The sequence below is a fragment of the Girardinichthys multiradiatus genome, chromosome 13, assembly GCF_021462225.1.
Source record: "Girardinichthys multiradiatus isolate DD_20200921_A chromosome 13, DD_fGirMul_XY1, whole genome shotgun sequence".
Lineage (NCBI taxonomy): Eukaryota > Metazoa > Chordata > Actinopteri > Cyprinodontiformes > Goodeidae > Girardinichthys > Girardinichthys multiradiatus.
In genome coordinates this window covers 4,663,611-4,682,830 of record NC_061806.1, presented here as the reverse complement: position 1 = coordinate 4,682,830, position 19,220 = coordinate 4,663,611, and the positions used below count along the sequence as shown (strand labels likewise).

The 19,220-nt window shown below is 38.5% G+C and overlaps 1 protein-coding gene across 3 annotated transcripts in view; it reads left to right on the top strand.

Moving 5' to 3' along the window:
* phf14 (PHD finger protein 14) overlaps positions 1-19,220 on the top strand; it is a 147,365-nt gene that overhangs the window by 25,435 nt on the left and 102,710 nt on the right. For all 3 annotated transcript variants that reach the window (XM_047383503.1, XM_047383502.1, XM_047383504.1), the window contains 7 exons: positions 5,612-5,771; positions 6,449-6,560; positions 7,337-7,474; positions 7,701-7,847; positions 7,964-8,234; positions 9,289-9,395; positions 14,017-14,112. In XM_047383503.1, the coding sequence (XP_047239459.1) occupies positions 5,612-5,771; positions 6,449-6,560; positions 7,337-7,474; positions 7,701-7,847; positions 7,964-8,234; positions 9,289-9,395; positions 14,017-14,112 (1,031 nt within the window). The remainder of the gene's footprint in view (positions 1-5,611; positions 5,772-6,448; positions 6,561-7,336; positions 7,475-7,700; positions 7,848-7,963; positions 8,235-9,288; positions 9,396-14,016; positions 14,113-19,220) is intronic.

Below are 19,220 nucleotides of genomic sequence, written 5' to 3'. Positions count from 1 at the left end.
TCCTGGTGTGTGTCCCTGGGTAATCAAGGTGGTATACACATTCACTGCATCTGCCGACCTGTAAGCCCAGTAAGCAAACTGCAGAGGGTCCAGCAGGGGGCATGTAATGTCCTTCAAATGCTTTAACACAAGACGCTCAAATGATTTCTTGACCACAGAGGGCAGGTCTGTAGTCACTTTAACTCCATGATGGTGTGTTTCCTAAAGACTGGGATGATAAAGGAGCATTTGAAGCATGTGGGAACCTCAAACTGCTCCAGGGAGTGGTTAAAGATAGAGTGAGAGATAGGGTGAATATAAGGGCCAGTTGGTCAGCGTAGGCGTTTAGACATGAGGGGGAGACATTGTTAGGTCCTGGAGCCTTCTTGATATTTTGCAACTGAAAAAGGTCTTTTGTCCAGGTAGAGGTTCTGAGCTTTTGTGATTTAATCCAGTTGGTGGGAGGTGTTTATGGCTGCTTTTTAAACCTGCAGTGGAAGTTGTTCAGATCGTCTGCCAGGTGAAAATTCTGCTCAGGTTGGGGGGACGGGCCCGTGTAGGCAGTGAGATTTTTGAGACCTTTACAAACTGATGCTGGGTTGAGAAGTAATTTTTTTTTAGCTTCTTGCTGTAGCTTGTAGTAGCTATCTTGATCTCCTTGGTCAGTTTTTTTTTTAACATGGTTGCAGTACATATTTGTATAAAGTATATGTAATAGTAGTAAAATCTTTTACATTTTTAACTTCAGAACATTCTCTCTGAGTGCATCGCCTCAAGAGATAAATCATGTCCCTCCCAAAGGAGAGACAAATGGATTTGAGATAAAAATTGAATGACCAAACCACAAATTTATAAACTCTAAAAAACCATTACAATAAATGTTTATAAAGTATGAGCTTTAGGTTATTTTATGCTGATATTCAGTTGGAAATGCCACTGTCCAGCCACAAAACTCCACCTGGAAGTTCTTTGCAAAAAGTATGGGCTAAATTTGTACCCTGGTAAAATGTTGTTACCCCTAAAATCAATGGAAATACATAAGGGTGGTAAAAGTGGGGGCTTAGTAACAGTCCCAGAAAACTACCCCATGCCCTTATAGGCATCTTAAGGTTAATTGCAGGACAGAGAAATAAAGACTGACTACATGTGGCTACACACTTTTTGAAGTTCTGAAGAAAGTATTTAAGATCTCAAGAGTGAACCTCTGTGTGGTTCCTTTAAAGTAACTACTAAACACTGATGAACACAGACATGTTTTTTTATTGTTGTCATCAGGAGAACTCGGACATCTTAAACAGAGACACAATGCTCATAGTAACAATGAATTGATTAAAATAATTAACTAAACCAACACATAATTATCTGGCATAATAATTAAAGGCAATAAATATCTTGACTATCAAATCACCAACATATAATAATATAGTTAAAAAATCCAAAAGAGTGCGAGCAGACAATGGAGTTCATTAAAGTATTGTTCTCATTTTGAATTATAAAAGAATTGCTGTTAGAAAAGTAACGTCAGCTTTTGTAGTGTGGAAAAAGTAGCTACAGTACAGAGGCAGTGCTCTTCTTAACATACTACGCTTTAGAAAATTTTAACAATATAACTCTGTCCTCAAAAATGACTTTAGATAAGAACTATTTACATTCTGATAACCAATAGTTATGTACCATGTATACTAAAAGGCTTTATAACTCACATTCAGCTAATAGAAATAGGTGACAGGTAGCAGGAAATGATAGGGTGACTATGCTGAGATCAGGTTGTGTTCAACAGTGAAAATAATGTCCAACAACCTGCTGAGCACGCAGCTAGGGGTTATTTGCTAGGGCAGCCAATCAGGAGCGCTTTGCTACTCTGAAAACACTAAAGTGCATTTAAATATACTCATTCTTAATAAACTGAGTGCATATAAGAGGTTTTGAGCTCTGGTTTCTGGCATGAAAACATCTTAAAGTTACTTTTAGTGACACATTAATTGCAGTTTTAAGCAACGAAAATCATCTGCACACACCATTTATTACTGTTTCTGGTGGCACAATACATTGTGGGTTACCTTATTGGCCTAAGAATGCAGAAGGATAAATTGTTGCATTATCAATAAATGGGTGAAGTAAGAAAGCGTTCAGGCACTCAAAGCGTACTTGTCTTGATGCACACTAAGAATTGGAACAGTGGGCTGTAACTGCTGATGTTTCTCAAGTTTGAGAGTACACAAGTGCACACAAGAATGGATGTTGAAAAATGGCCAAGATGTACTGTTTAGTTGGAAACCTCTGCGAACAGTAACAAAAATATCTGAATACCATCTGAGTGGTCTGTTTTTAGTGAGGTGCTCTTTGCTTTTCAAAACCCACTAAATGTCGTTCCTTTCATTAGATTATTTAGTTACACTACAAGGTAGATGTATACATAATTGGTTAGTCTTTGTTAAAGACAAGAAGACAGTTTTCTGTTAAATCCTAATTCAGGTAAAAATGTTTCTCAGTTCACTCAGCTCTACCTTCTTTCCTGCTAAGCTTGACAAGGATAATCTTTCTCTCAGAGATTATGAAGTTATCCAGTAGTCATCACTTTTTGTCAGCTTAGCTCATATTAGCCAGCAAGCTGTGGCTTTACAGTGTGAGCTTAGTTTCCAAGTTCAAAAGGAACACAGCAGATTTGTGCCAGCAGAAATCTGTTAAACCAGCATGGGTGGTCATTTAGAACCCTGACTTCCATCAGTCTAAGGTCAGCCAGTGCAGAGGAGTTTAACTCCTTTTATATACAATGTTAGAGAAATTAGAGGTAGAACATCTGGTGTTCTGAGTTACTCCGGTGTGTCGTGCTGCATTAATTGTCCCGTCTAGTTCATCTTGGCCAGAAATCAAAGAGTGTCAGAAAACCATAAATATCACCACAGCTTTTTACAAGCAGAGGTCAAAATAAAACATTCACTGTGACACACATCATACCGTCATTCAATCAGAAGACTCACAGCAACCAAACAAAGTGAAGTGCTGAATAAACAACTCAGTCTGCACCATTGTTTGCTTTTGATGGGCTGCTCAAGTCCCCTGTGTGGCATCCAGTGACAGGCCTGCAGAACAGCAAGCTTTTGATTTGTGAGTCTCTCCCGTTGCTTAAAAAGCCCGAAGGCTGCTTCACTGAATTAGGAGCTGGAGTGTTATCTCCCCAGCAGAGGCAGAGTACTGATTGCTGCCCTCATTGGAAGTGAGGAGCACGTTTGCCTGGTGTAATAGCTGCCATAGAAACCACATCAGCCAAGTAATTGTTTAGGCAACCTCAGAAAATTAAGAGGACAACATAAAAATGTGTTCCTTTGGCTTCTTTTTGATTCTCTGGGGCTATGTATTTTGATTAAACATTCCATTTTCTCTGCTGCAGTGCCACTGAAGATTGACAGCTTTGGACCAGACCCCATAATGACTTTTCTACTTTCCTTGTCTCCTATTTGTTACAGCATGTTGATTAGATCCAGGCTCGTTATTGGAAAAGCACCAAACTTCAACCTTTTGATATTTTTAAGTCGCTGTCACACTGCTTCAGGACCCTCCTCATTGGGACCCTCTTATATGGGTCCTGATCAGGAGGAAATGAAGGAGATTTTGCTGAACAACTCCTGCTATATCTTTGAAGTATGTGTGTCCTTTCTGATGCGCTCCAGTTGTGAAAAGTTTGTTATTAAGATCAATAAGGTGAATCTCATGGTGCTCTGCTGTGGCATGACTGGGTTCTTCCCTTTACATCATCGTCTGGGTTCTTTCATATTAAACCTGTGGAGAACATTTCAGTGCTCTGAGTGCCCTCAGGTGGTCAGATAATTGTGAGCCGAATTAATCGAACAGTAAATCATGTCAAAACGTTCAGGTTTGAACCATCCCATACCCTCATATGAGTAAACAGTCTGCATAGCATACTGTGAGATCAAGTGATGTTATTATTGGGTCATTGCTGTGCAGCTTCATTGTTTTTGTAGCAGTGTTGCCTATGTATGGAGAGCTACTGCCATCAGGTGGCGTAATTTCTCAACAACTCTTAATAATCAGAGGCAGCCCGGTTTAGAGTATCTCACAAAAGTGAGTACACCCCTCACATTTTTGTAAAGATTTTATTAGATATTTTCACGCGACAACACTAAAGCTGTGACACATTGATACGATTTAAGTCATCAGTGCATGGCTTGTATAAATTGGCTGTCCCCTAAAAATAACTCAACACATATATTTTGTTTAAACCGCTGGCCACAAAAGTGAGTACACCCCTAAGTAAAATATCCAAATTGTACCCAATTATCCATTTTCCCTCCCCTGTGTCATGTGACCAATTAGTTATACAAGGTCTGTGATCTGCTTAGACCAACCTAACCTTATTTGGTTCAGGTGGTGTCAAGCGTGTGTGGCAGCAACCAGATGAGGAGTACAAAGACAAATGCGTGTTGCCTCCAGTCAAGCATGGTGGTGGGAGTGTCATGGTTTGGGGCTGCATATCTGCTGCTGGTTGTAGGGAGCTACAGCACATTAAAGGAACCTTTGGAAACTGGGCAGCAGGGCAGTATTACAACCTGATAACGACCCCAAACACACCTCCAAGACGACCACTGCCTTGATAAGAAACTGAGGGTAAAGGTACTGGACTGGTCAAGCATGTCTCCAAACCTAAACCCTGTTGAGCATCTGTGGGGTATCCTCAAACAGAAGGTGGAGGAGCACAAGGTCTCTAGCATCCATCAGCTCCGTTATGTCTTCAAGGAGGAGTGGAAGAGGACTCCAGTGGCAGCCTGTGAAGCTCTTGTGAACTTCTTGCCCAAAAGAGTTAAGGCAGTCCTTGGAAATGATGTTGGCCACACACAATATTGACGCTTCTGGCACATTTGGACAATTTGACTTAGGCGTGTACTCACTTTTGTTGTCAGTGGTTTAGACATTAATGGCAGCGTGTTGAGTTATTTTGAGGGAACTGCAAATTTACACAAGCTGTACACTCAATACTTTACATTGGATCAAAGGGTCATATCTTCAGTGTTGTCCCAAGGAAGGGTACTTTGGTGAGATATTGTTTGTGGTGATAAAAGTCTGTATGCTAGAATGTCCATAAGAAAGGCAAATAGAAACTAAAATAAGGTTTTTTTTGTATTTTTAAAGGGCTTGTTAGAAATATCAGTAATTTTGTGAAAGGGGATTTTGTTCAAAACATTTAGTTTTTCACAACGTTCAACCTTAACTTGACTTCCTCTGTCGGCAAACAAACATGTTAAGCTTTTCAGAGTGAAGTTATGCTGCTGCATTGAAAAAATAATTTATTGAAATTGTTTTTAACACCACAGCGGTGCCAATAAATGTGCCTAAAACTCTCTTATCAAACTTATTACTCTCAGTCAGACAAAAAGCTTGTAGAAGGCTTTGGAAAATGTCTTCAGTGTCTTTGTCTTTATATTGTGTGTTTTTCCTGGTTTAGCTGTTTGGGAAATGCTTCATATTTCCTATAGACCTTTATCCAATGTTTGGATTTCACCTGAGTCCGCTTGGGGTGTAACGGTACATGTATTCATAATCCTTTGTTCCATGTAATCTAAATTGTTTTTAATGAGCAGTGCTCCTTATAACAGTCACTTCTCTTGGATTCCAGGGTGTTATGGTGTGGACGGTGAAAGTGACTCAATCATGAGCTCGGCCTCTGAGAACTCCACAGAGCCTTGGTTCTGTGATGCCTGCAAGAATGGAGTGACTCCCAGCTGTGAGCTTTGTCCCAACCAGGATGGCATCTTCAAAGAGACAGATGCTGGGAGGTGGGTCGGTGTAGCACAGCGTTGTCCTGGTTCTCAGAAACAAAGAACACCTAATGGCCTGAGCTCAGCTAGCAGCGGTAGGCAGCAAAAGGCTATCTAAATTGTGCTCATTGTTTATTCGCTGCTGAGAAAAAAAGGAAGTTGGATTAGCGAGAGAGAGAGAACTCATAGAGAAGTAAAAAACGAGAATGGAAGAGATGGATGTAGAAGGAGTGAGAGAAAAGAGTGTGTTTTGTGAAGCATGGAGACTTCAGCCACGTTATCGCTGATAGTGCTCCTCAGCCAGGCTGCACCCGAATTTACTACTTCACTAGAGCATGAAAAACACAGCAAATTAAACTGTGAAGCGGTTGCTTGCTAGAGATGGATATCTTTATATTGGACTTCGGATTCTCTTCTCTAAAGTCCGCATTTGAAATTGTGTCACACCAAAGTGTAGCCAGCATCTGCTGCTACATTAATCTATGAGCTTATTTCTTTTTGAAGTCTCTGAGCAACTGACTGCAGCCAATTTCACAATATTAGATTCCTTATTGTCTGCAGGAAAAAATAAACCACTGCCATGTTTTTTAATTGGTTTCCTGACATTCCTTAAAAACGCTGCATCTAAATGTCACCGATTACAAGCTTATTTCCAGTCTGAAACATGTATGTTCATCCTCCCCTTCCTCTTTTAGGTGGGTGCATGTGGTTTGTGCACTTTATGTCCCTGGAGTTGCATTTGGAGACATCGATAAACTGCGACCAGTGACGCTTACTGAGATGAATTATTCAAAATACGGAGCTAAGGCAAGTTGTGAATTCACATCTTGACTCAGTTTGAGTTGGATTTTCATAATGATTAGAAATATGTTCACCTCTTCTAAGGGCAAAAGAAATACATTGCAGGCGATGAGCTGCTCCCCAATAGCACTAATGTCATATTAATTTTGGTTTTGCTTGTCTTGTTATGTTTAAACTGTTCTTTTTCAGGGTGGGGTGTTCACGTAACAAACAACTTTAATGAATTATTGACAACAAAAATTAAGTGCACAAATTAAAATTATTATTAAATATCTATTTATTGTAGTTCCATGGTCACTGTGAAAAGTGAAGTTATTGGAAACAGGTTTTTTTGCTATTGAGAGCGGTTGTATAGGCTGATTAGTGAAATGATTCGGTGTTTTTCTTTAAATGAACTGAGTGTCAGCTCTGAAAGCTGTAAGAATGATTGTCTGACAATGACATGCTTTCGGTTTCAGTGATGTTACAGCAGTGATCTTGAATATCTGAGCTACTTGGTCCAGTTAAACTCTGAAGCAGCTGGATGAGATAAAGATAATAAATGACATCAGGTTTCTATGAAACCAGGAACATGGCCAAGTAGCATGTTCCTGACAGTGCAACAACATATATTCACATGCTGCTTAGAAGAACCAAGCTGCTGTAATATGACGCAGGGTTCCATTCGGAAATCTTATTAAAACAGTGTGCGGCTACCTTCACACTGCTGAGAAAAATATGTTGCCTAACATCATCCCTATTGTTTTAGAACTAAATTCCCCCTAATGTATGTTCTGTTACAGGAGTGCAGTTTCTGTGAGGATGCCCGCTTTGCCAGGACTGGTGTGTGCATCAGCTGTGATGCGGGAATGTGTCGATCCTACTTCCATGTTACCTGTGCACAGAGGGAGGGACTTCTGTCCGAGGCTGCAGCAGAAGAGGTAGATATTCAACAGAAGAATCAATAATAATATCAATAAATCAATGGGATTCCTTATAGTAACATTTAACAGTTAGAATAACTTTCCAGAATAGCTCTTTATAATCACTTTTATAATAACTTATAAACGATATTTGGCTTGAATGTATTGTTAGTGTAATAACTTAAATTTAAAGGCATACCTCTGACATCATTATTAAATGCTTCTTGTCTTTGTGTCTCTTCAGGATATTGCTGATCCATTCTTTGCGTATTGCAAACAGCATGCTGATCGCTTTGACAGGAAGTGGAAAAGGAAGAATTATTTGGCTTTACAGTCATATTGTAAGGTGTCTCTGCAGGAGAGAGAGAAACAGCTCACTCCTGAGGCTCAGGTGACATTGTCTATGTATTTCTGTGTAAACCCACGTGGTGTAATTCCACTTTAAAGTACCATGGATGGTAGTGACATAAGGAGTTATTGAACAGTTTGTTGGTGTTTCTCTCTCAGGCCCGGATCACCACCCGCCTGCAGCAGTACCGAGCCAAAGCAGAGTTGTCTCGAAACACTCGGCCTCAGGCGTGGGTGCCCCGAGAGAAACTGCCCCGACCTCTGACCTCCAGCGCCTCAGCTATCAGGAAGTTGATGAGAAAGGCAGAGCTAATGGGCATCAGCACTGACATTTTCCCTGTGGACACATCCGATGCCAGCGCCAGCATGGACGGACGCAGGAAGCATAAGCAGCCCGCCCTCACAGCAGACTTCGTCAACTACTACCTGGGTGAACAAACTTCACGGTCAAGGCTATGTGCTTCATTCTATGAGGGATCAAAGAGTAAATTAATCTTGAAGTTCTGAATTTATGTAGCAGGTATTTCCTTCCTGAAGGAAAAAGGATAAATTCATTAAACTCAGAATGAACAGGCCAAGAAAGTATTTACCCAGCTTTTTGTAAGACCTTTCTATCATAGATTTGGCTCACAGCATCTTGCAGCAACATTAATCACGTTAGATAGAGTTTCTGTTTTGAACTAACAGATCGGATTAAAAGGAAATTATAGAAACAGGTTGTACTGAATACTACTATTCATAGGGATCCAGTTCAGACTGTTGACTGCAGGTAAGATACTTGTTGCTGAGAACTCCACAAACCCCAACTTCCCAAACTCTGAACAATCCTTATATGAAAAACCATGGAGCTGCTTCTAAAGGGTGCGACCTTTCTGGAGATCATTCTATGTCGGAATATGTTTTTAGTTTCTGTGAAGTGTGCTACATTTCTGTGATCACCATCTATGCTTCATTATATTATATATTACACTGACTGGAAGAAATGCAGTTTTAGCTTTGCTTGCATGTGAGAGTGCAGTCCTTCAAAAGTTGTAGCAGTAACTTAAAGATTTCACAGGGAGCAAGAAGAATTTATCTGTGGTAGTGTTATGAGCGAATCAGCCTCCATCCAAGGAGGGATAGTCAGTGTTTCCTTCACACCATTATATATTCAAATAAAATAATAATTATAAATGTGTTTACTTTCATAAATGCCAACAACACCCCTTTTTGTGTCTTTTTTTGGCATCCAAGATCTTTTATTTTTCATTTGTTAGATCCAAAGAAGTGTGATGGATATTATATCTGTAACTTGCAATTAGCTTTTCTGAGAATGCAGACTAAAGAGGTTTATTTTACCAAATAAACGATGGGATGTTAGTAACCTTGAGAACTTGGTGAAATTAGCTTGCAGAGGGCCTATCTGCCATCACTGCTTTGTCATGTGCTTTTTCCTGTATATAATTTGGGGTTGTGCTATTGATTTTTGTCTCATTGTTATTCAGAGCGGAACATGCGAATGATCCAGATCCAGGACAACATCTCTGAGCAGAAGAACTTGAAAGACAAGCTGGAAAGTGAGCAAGAAAAACTGCATGTGGAGTACAGCAAGGTGAGCAGCGCACATTCTGCCTCTGTCTCTGCCAGTAACTCTGTGTAGAGTTCTGTTTCACTCCATGACTCCGCTGGTACAGGAAATAAGCAGGGCCTGCATGCAGAGTTTCAGACACAAATCAATACGCACATTTTAAGTGCCCGAGCAAAACTGAATGAACTTTGTCATTTAAAATGTTCATTAGGAAAATACAATTATATCACTAGTTTTTCAGTAATCATGTTTATTGTAAACTGTCAGCTGGGCTCAGTATTGTTCTTGTTTTTAAACAGAATTTAAGTTTAAGCCTAAAAGTAGATTAGTTAGAAAGGCCCAGTGGCTGTTTAAGCTGAACACCACAGTGCATAATGCTAACATGTTACAGGCTTTTATTTTCTGCCTATTTTTCACGTGTTTTATGAAAGTGTATAAGATGTTTTATTCAGGGGCACCGATCAAGCATTTACTGACCAGTAACATTTTAGAGTTTTCTCTAAAGTCTGACCTGCTGATTCTGGTTTTCTCTGGCAGGATCATTAGACCTTCAGACACACTGGTGTACCTGGTTTAGCCTCAACCGTGAAAGGAAAAACTGTCCTCCACGTGCCCTGATAGAGAAGCAGTCATATGTCCCTAACCTTTATCTTAGTTTTAACTAAACATGAAACATCCCTGCATTGATGTGGTTATAGACCAACAAACAACCAGTAATGGCTAAATAAATATTTTTAACAATTCTGCTCCATAGCTTTAGCTTTGTTGAGGCCTCACCACAGATAGAACAGTAATCCAGTGTACTGGTTTAGGATTGCTGTCAATTTTTTACACTAAAGATTGCAGAGGATTCCTTATAAACATTATTTACTCTTCAGGGTTCCAATAGGAAAAAAGTTCAGATTTTTGTTACTATTGTTTAGACAGAGTATGCATAAGGAAATGAAAATTATTGGAAGGAACATTTGTCTCTCTCTCCCAAACACATATATGTGAAAAGATAGAAAAAAATATTTCTATTGTTTTCATTGTAATTTACAATACATAGAAACAATAGAAATTGTTTTTCAGTTTCCCTAAAAACAGTTCAACACATTTCTGACCAATAATAACACATCTGAAAAATTCAGTCCGGGTTGGGATCCGGTCATAGCACAGAGACAGCCTTACTTAAGATGTAACCTGGATCTGAACAAACCATCAGGAATGGGATGTGAGTTCAGCTTTTAATATTGTTGATTTTACTCAATTGACTCATGATGATAAGCAGTTCCAGAACTGTTCTTTAGTTCAGTTCATGTCTGACAGACAGAGAAGTTTTTGGAAGCATGGAAAATGTTCAGTAATTTATGGAGTTCCGCCAGACTCAATTCTAGGTCATACGCTTTAATGGGAATGATCATCAAGAGTCTCCTGATGACGACAAATTCACTTTTTTATTTGTGCTTTAGCAATGTAGTCATGAATAGCAGAGAATGTTCATCAGGTAAATCAGAACAAAACTGAAGTTATACTTTTTGTAAATAAACCTCAGAGAGAAAAAGTCACAATAAAACTCTAAAATCTAGGAATGAACTTTTCAGACCACATTACTTAACATTTTATTTGACGCTGAGTTTTTTTTTTACCTCATATTAAACATCTTACCAAGAACACGTTTTATCACCTGGAGATCATTGCTAGAGTTCATGTATTTCGGTCTCTTTTGAGTCCAAAGACATTAACACATTAATGCTTTTATAAGTATGGATCACACCAATGCTCTGTTTTCTCAGCCCCTCTACATTTCCTAAAAAAATCAGCTGAATGAATGCTGACAAAGACCAGAAAGATTCCAAGTCATTGCTCCACTTTTGAAGAATCTAGCTTGGCTACTTGTGCCTTTTAGAATGAATAGTGAAGCACTGTTAAAGCTATTAATGGTCTTGGCCCCACAGATGTACCAGGTCTGTATGAGGCATGCAGATTGCTCAGGTCTTCTGATGATATCCAGCCATTGTCTGTGAAGCTGCCTTCCTGCAGACCTGAAGGCAAACTAAATACTACCTAATGTTTCATAACTAATCTGTTTTTATTACACTTTTAGTTTGGCTTTATATTTTTACTATTTATTGTTTAGTTTTATTTATATATGATATAAATGTATTATACTTATTTTGTTTTATTATTCTGATTAATGAATTTATATGCCAGTTTTTTCAAATAGAATGCTTGTAATTGTCAATTATTATGCGTGTTTAATCTCCGTATTTAACACTTTTATCAGGTTTCTCTAGTGTTTCCTCTTTGTAAATGTCATTATTAACACACTTACATTCTCCCAGTCTCTCAGACCAACATGTCTACTCATTTCTGTACTTTTTTTCATGCTTAATCTGTTGTTTAGCTCATTATTGCCTCTGCTTTTGTTTTGTTGTCTTCATTCTGTTATTGCCTCCTGATTTACCTTCTGTAAACTACATCGTGTTTGCTGTCATTGCTGTGAATGGAAGGTGCTCTAAAATAAGGACTGATTGAGGATGGATTTATTGATTTCAGGGATTAGAGCTGCGAACATTACTAACACAGTTGTCTCTGCATGTATTCCCCAGAGACCTCAGATCCTTACCTTAACTCTGACATTACCAAAAGGGTGCCAACCTTTGAAAATCCAGGGTATCCCATGATTAAAAACATGAAAGATCAGCTTTACTGAACTCAGCTGAACCTTCCAGTTATCTGCTTTGAGATTCTCATCTTAAACTTTGGAACCTGCTGTTTTCAGCAGAACACAGATATTAATAATATAAATGACAGATTTCTTAGCTGTGCTTGTGTTCAGCCAGTTACTGTACACACCTAGTTGCCTAGTAGAGGATTAGTATTATACTTGGAACTGCTGGTATATCTGTTGTACTCTGCCTTATGTTAACGTTGTCTATAGTCTTATAGGTAACCCAAGATAAAGTATGAACTGTGCTAATTTGCTCCCATGTGGAATTTGGCAAAGGATGCAGTACAGTCGAGACAGTTGAACAGGTCATGGCCCGTTATGTGACTACACTGGCATTGCTCTTGGCTTTTTGTCTGGTTCTGTTGTCAGTATTTAAACTTTGTTTTAGTGACTGAATGGCTATAGCGCACTTCATGTAAATGGACGGACCTAGAAATGTAGCGTTTGACTTATTATTGTTACTTCTCAAACATGTGACCTCTGTGAGGTGATTGCCACTCCATCTGTCAACATGTGGAAGGGAATCCAGTGGCATAATAAGACTCACAGGAGTTAATGTTGCATAGAGGAATGTGCTGCACATGTTGAGCTATATTAATGGAGTGTGTGTTGCTAATTGCAATGCTGAGTTGCTCCTACATGGCCTCGGTCTCGGAGAAAATGCCCTAAGAACTCTGGCTTTGACTAGCAGACAGCAGAACATGATGTTTTCAATTGTCTTTTTTTATAATAAGACACATCAGCTTGTTTGTTTCTTTATTTTGTACGTCTAATACCTTCCTGACCATGATGTATACACACAGGTACATCTAAAAAACAATTGAATATCGTGAAAAGCTTATATATTTTTTGTCACTCATTTCAGAAAGTGCAATATTGTACATTATACAAGTTGTTATTTCTTACAATTAAGTGTCTCCAAAAATTTAGAATATTACGTAAGATGAAGAAAAAGGATGTTTTCAACTCCTTTTGCATGAATTACTGCATCAATGCGACGTGGTATGGATCAGCCACTGGTTCTGCTGAGATGTAATGGAAGCCCAAATTGCTTTGATACCAGCCTCAGGTCATCTGCCTTGTTGGTTCTGGTGCCTCTCATCTTCCTCTTGACAATAATCTATATAATCTCCCTATGGGATTCAGCTCAGGCCAGTTTCCCGGTCAGTCAGTAACACAATGATCATTGAAGCAGCTTTTTGGTACCTTTGGCAGTGTGGGCTGGTACCAAGTCCTGCTGGAAATTGAAATCAGCATCTCTTTACCGCTTGTCAGCAGAAGAAAGCATGAAGTACTTGGATATGGCACTCTGTGACCAACCAGCTTCTTTAGCAATGACCTATTGTGACTTACTTTCCATGTTTAGGGTGTCGAGGACTGTCTTCTGGACATCTGTCCAATCAGTGGTCTTCCTCATAATAAGACTGCTGATTGGACACCCTACTGACCCAGACTGGGGGATCACTTAGAGGATCAGGAAACCTTAGCAGCTATTTTCAGTTAATTAGCTTATTAGGGTGTGACACCATGAGTGTCCAGTATTTAATGTTTGAATAATATTACAATTTTCTGAGACACTGGATTTTTTGTTTCCATTCTCTATAACGCATAATCATCAAATTTACAAGAAATAAAGGCTTGGAATATTTTACTCCATGTCAAAGAAATCCATTTTAGCTTTACTTTCTGAATCAGTGACAAAACATATTGAAGTTTTTGTGGTAGTCTATTTTTTGAGATACCTGCAAAACACAAACTACACCAAAAAAGTCTCATCTCACTTTATCTTAGAAAGTAAACAGGCTCAGACATGAATCTGTTTGCTTTTTCGTTTTTTAATAATGAGAATGAGTTATTTCTGTTGGCCCTGCAGCATCACTGCTTTTAGCTGTAGTGATCCTGATGCCTCATTCGTACCTTTTTCTCCTGTAGCTCTGCGAGTTCCTGGAGGAGCTGCTGAATGTGAACGGAACCCTGCGGAGTGAAGGACAGGCTTTGTGGGCTCTGCTGGGCGGCATCGTGGGCCAGGTATATTCCCAATCACTTCTTTGTTTTTCCCTGTTGCTTTTGTTTCCAAGTGTCATGTGTTCCACTCACTGAACATGCAGCATGATAAATCTTCCCTTTTTGTGCAATTTGTTAATACCCTTTATTCCTTCATATTACAATGACTGATTGACAAGTCATTTGCTTTCAAGTCAGCTTCCATGTCTGGTTCCTATGGCAACTTAATGCTAACATGTGCCAAAAAATGTTATCCTGGTTCTCCAAGCAGGGTGAATTAGATGTCTTGGCTGACGAGCCTTCTTGCCATGTGGATTGAGAAGAGGTGCTTCTCTAGAAAGATACAGCATCATAGCGTAGGCGCTAGAAGGGTTGTAGGCCACACAGGCATCACCATCACCTGCCAGTCAATATAGCTGTAGTAAAGAATATGCAGAGAGGTTGATGTTGTGTTTTTATGACAGTTTGAGTCATTCTTTTTCTTCTTGTTTAGAAATGACAAAAGGAGAAATTAGGAGTAAAAAGTCAAATTGTTTTCATAGAGTCACACTTACCTGTAACCAAATGTGTTTTTAATGGTGTCTTTATAATTTGATTCCAATGTCCTGATGTGTATCCTGTATGTCAATTTGGGACAGAATATAACAAATATTTAAGTAAATGTCTCTACATTATGCGCTTAATATTGACTTACTGTGATTGTATGGTGTTATTCAGTCCTTTTAAAACATTGTGACTCATAGCCAGATCAGTCAAACCTCAGCTTATGTAAAGCTACTACTGCTATAAATATATAAATGTGCAATTTTCTGAAGAGAAAAAAGAACAATTATATATATTAGTTAAACACAGAGGTGAAGCTGTGACTATAGTTAATTTTGGTTCAACAAGAAATCACTCAGATACAGCTGTGTGCCTGACTTATTTTCTTCCCACAAAGCTCAGCATCTGTGTGACTGCTAACTAAGAAGAACATTGCTGCTGTTTTAGCAGCAGGCACACAGGTGACTATAAGCAGAGAACACATCATGGACACAAACTGTTTAGACTTTTACCTTCAAGTTGGTGCTACAGAGCGCTAATGGCAAAAACCAGGCTGGCTCTCTGATGAACACTTAACAGGCAGAGGACCCAGATCAAGCGATTCTGATTCTGGTTCAATTTCAATTTAATTCAATTCAGTTTATTTATATAGCGCCAATTCATAACACATGTCGTCTCAACACATGTTCAAGGATTCACTGTAACACTTCAGATACTTTGTGGTTTAATTTCTTTGTTCCCAAAGCTTCACTATCCATCTAGATCCTTGTATGTTGTTTGCCATTTTTAGATGAAGTTTTGTTGTCCTTGGTTTACCTACCAATGCTGCAGCTAATGACAAATGGGACTATGAAATACTGAATTGCATAACAGGGATCATTTTGAACTACAAACAGGGACGCGAATGATATTGCATTTAGGAACTTTTAAGTCTACTTAAAAATGAACTTTAAAACTATAAAATAAACTTAAAGATAATAGATTAAAGAAGAACAGAAAAAAAGTTCAATTTCTTTCAGTTCTAGTTGGGCTGGGCGTTCTACTCAGGGCCAGTACTATGATGTAATCGGACCCTATAAATCTAAACTGCTTACTCCATGAGAGACCTGCAGACCTCTGGGGCTCCAGGTCTCTGAGTTGTCTTTTGTCTCTTAGTTTTTGTGCAGGTATCAAATTAATGTCTCTTTTAAAACTATAGTAACTACTAGTATAAAAAAGAACAGTTTATTAAAAAGGTGACATATTAACAGATTGTAAAATTCGTTAAAATAATGAAACTTTATAGATGACGCATTTTTGCAGTAAAGCACTTTTGTTAATAAAGTAACAAATTGATTCATAAAGACACTCGGCTATCCCTGCTTGACCTGGATAGTATCATATCTGCAGTACTATCAGTGGAGAACAGAAGGGTTTTCATTTATAACAACTTTGACATCTAGAAGATATATGACTCTCTAAATCCTTGAAACACTAAATTAAAAGTGTAGCTGTTGAGAGTATGAATGTTGCAGATAAATGGTCAAATGATGTTAATACGGTTGCAGGACAGATAAATGGACCGGAATGTGGAAGACTGGCGCTGCTTCTGCAATGACCAGCATAAATCACCTCATTATGAACATTCACAGTATAACTTGTAGCATCAGTCATAGTGCTGCATGCTTTTGTGTCATCTGTCTGCCACATTTTCATCTTCTATTTGTCATCTTGCCTGTGCATTTGTAGAAATAATTGATGTCCCCAACTGGGACCAAAATCAGTCATTTAGTACACAGTTGGAGCTTTTGTTCCTCCCAACATTTACCACCCCTGGTAACTTTATATGAAAATGCTCAAATGTTACTTTCCACATCCTGCTGTAAGAATTAGGGGCTCACAGAGCTAAAGCACCATAGATAGTCTCCCAGAAACCGCTTTCAAAAGAACTTTTGGCCCTTCTGTTTTAGGTAGTAAAATACCTCATGGATACTATAGATGTATTTAATGGGGCAAACACCTTGGATCGGACTCTCCTAGAAGATGCTTAACTGGTATTCATTACATTACATTTTTGCTGTTATACTTGGAAGACAATACTTCTGATTTATTGTAAACAGTCTACGATTTGAACGTGACTGTTTGTATGACTTTAATACAGACTGTTTCCACTACATGTCTTAGAGCATGGTCTGATTAATAACCGAAGATAACATTCACACCCTTGCACCACTTCAACACCTTATTGTGCCAAAACAGAGTTTCTCTTTCATTTCAGTTTCGCTTCAAACCTGTTTATTGTTTTGTATTCTGATGCATTTTTTTTTTACATGAAACATTTGTACACCTTATACAACACTCTAGAAGATGATGACTGAGTTCTTCAATGGCTGAACATTAGTATAGTATTAGACAAAATACCAACAAGCCACTGGAAAAAAGAAATCTATGACCACACGTGAAAATCAGGTAACTGTAATTACCAATCATTTTCGGCAGCTTATAATAAATAATACAAACCTGCAACCATCCAATGATGTCAGTTTCAGACCTGTGTGATGAGAACTGATAGAAGTTTTGTTTTTTAGGTCAGAAGAAAGATTCTGTTTCTTCTGCAGTTTTAGGAGATAAGGGCTGCCTTCAAAACTAATGTTTTTTTTTAGCATGTGGAGTTAACGGGTTAGTTTGGATTTATTTAACTCAGGTTTATTATCAGTTGTAGTTCCTTTAGCTGAAGTAGATCCATTTCATATCACAATGAATTTCATTTAGTCAGATGGACCCCTCTTCTTGTGTTTTATATCCTGGTTGTTTCCAAGCTGAAGTACGTCAAGAAGTAAGATGTGTTGCTGATCTGCTGTTTTCCTGCAAAGGATGTTTTCAAACAGCTGACATAATGGAACCGTTCAGGAGGTTTCTACTTCTTTGGTCATCAGTGACACCATTCAAGACGTTGAGGCAGGAAGAGTGCTAATAAAGACAACGTCACAAAAAAACAGTCTCTCACAGCATCTTATGTAAAAAAGTTTTTAATCACAAATATTTTATAATACAAGCTAACCTTGGATTGAGTCTATGTGTTACTAAAATGATTTTGTCTGATAACCGAGTGTCTTAGAGCAGTATTGTTTGGGACTCTCACTCTTTACAAGATTTGATATTGCTTCCGGGTTTGGTTCAAAACCCTCCTTAGAATCCAGGGATCTTCCTCTCAAAGAGTAGGTTTCTTAAAAAAAAATGTTAAAATGAGCCTTAGTGCTCTTCCAGATGATTTGCATACAGTTTGCTGAGAGTGGCTACCATCACTGCTGCTCTCCACATTCATCCACAGGAAGCAACAAGACGTTTTCATAGCAGAATCTGGTCTAAAATCAAAGCAGCTCAGATAACAGTGACTGTAGGGCTCATGCAGGCATGGATTAGTCTAAAAGCTGAACATGACGCATACCCTCAAAGATGGTGATACAAAAGCCTCCTTGCCTTAGCAAATGTTGATTAGTTGTGCCACAGTTGTGCTTTTAAAGTTTAAATACAAAGTGGTGAATATACTCTGAGCCCACGACAGTGCCCAACTTGTGTCTGTATTAAGATGACTTGATGGATTTTCCATGGAAATACAAGAATCCATTGGAAAGCCAAACAGCTAAATTCCTGACTTCCTCTAATTCACTTTTAGAATCTGCTTCTGTAAACTTTGTTGACTGCCTATAAAACAGAAACAGCTTTATATTAGCAGAAATGACTCTTTCTTGGCCAGATGCTGGTAGACCTTAGTTCAGGCTGAGAAGGTGGCCTTATCAAACCCTTGTGCTTGGGTCACCTGAAGCCTCTATCAGGCTTCTCTGCAGGAACGCTGCCTCAGGGCTGCAGGCATAGCAGGCCTGCTAAGATTAGAATGTCCTCAGGGAAAACCTTGTCTGTTTAGTGCCAGACTCTGTCCCTACAAGATAAATTTTCTAATTAACCTTCACACCACTGAGGTTTTGATGAACATAATAAGACTCTTTGCTGTCATCTTACATCTGCTACATACAGTAGGTCTCACTTATTTTCTTAAATGTAATTGAAGTGAGAAGCAGTCTGTGACTCCTCTTATTTAGCATGTTGTGCAATTAAGATTGTTTGGCTATTAGCAACTTTTAATAATTATTATTGATAAAATTAACAATAACGTTAAAATATTGCATTTTGGTCAGACTAACAAATCAGGGCACCACCTGATCAGGAATCATTAGCCCAGCAACTTTCAGTCAAGTGTTATCCAATGAATACCAGCCCAATATGGCTTGGTATTATGGAACAATGGATAGAAGAGGGAACTCGAGCTCTGGCATTTGATAACCACAAGCTCTGCACACATATGGAATAAACACAGACAGCTTCTGTCCAAAATATAATATAAGACTCAGCTTTAATTAACAATATTTCAACTATAAATATAAAAATAAACAAAAATAAATATAACAAACTTTAACTAGGCTGAGAACAATTCAACTAAAATGATCAAGCAAAATGAAGGAATAAGGAAAACTAATGAACTATATAAAAATGTAGGAAAAAGAGAACCAATAAAAATGATGCAATGATATTACAGTTCAATGTGGATATGT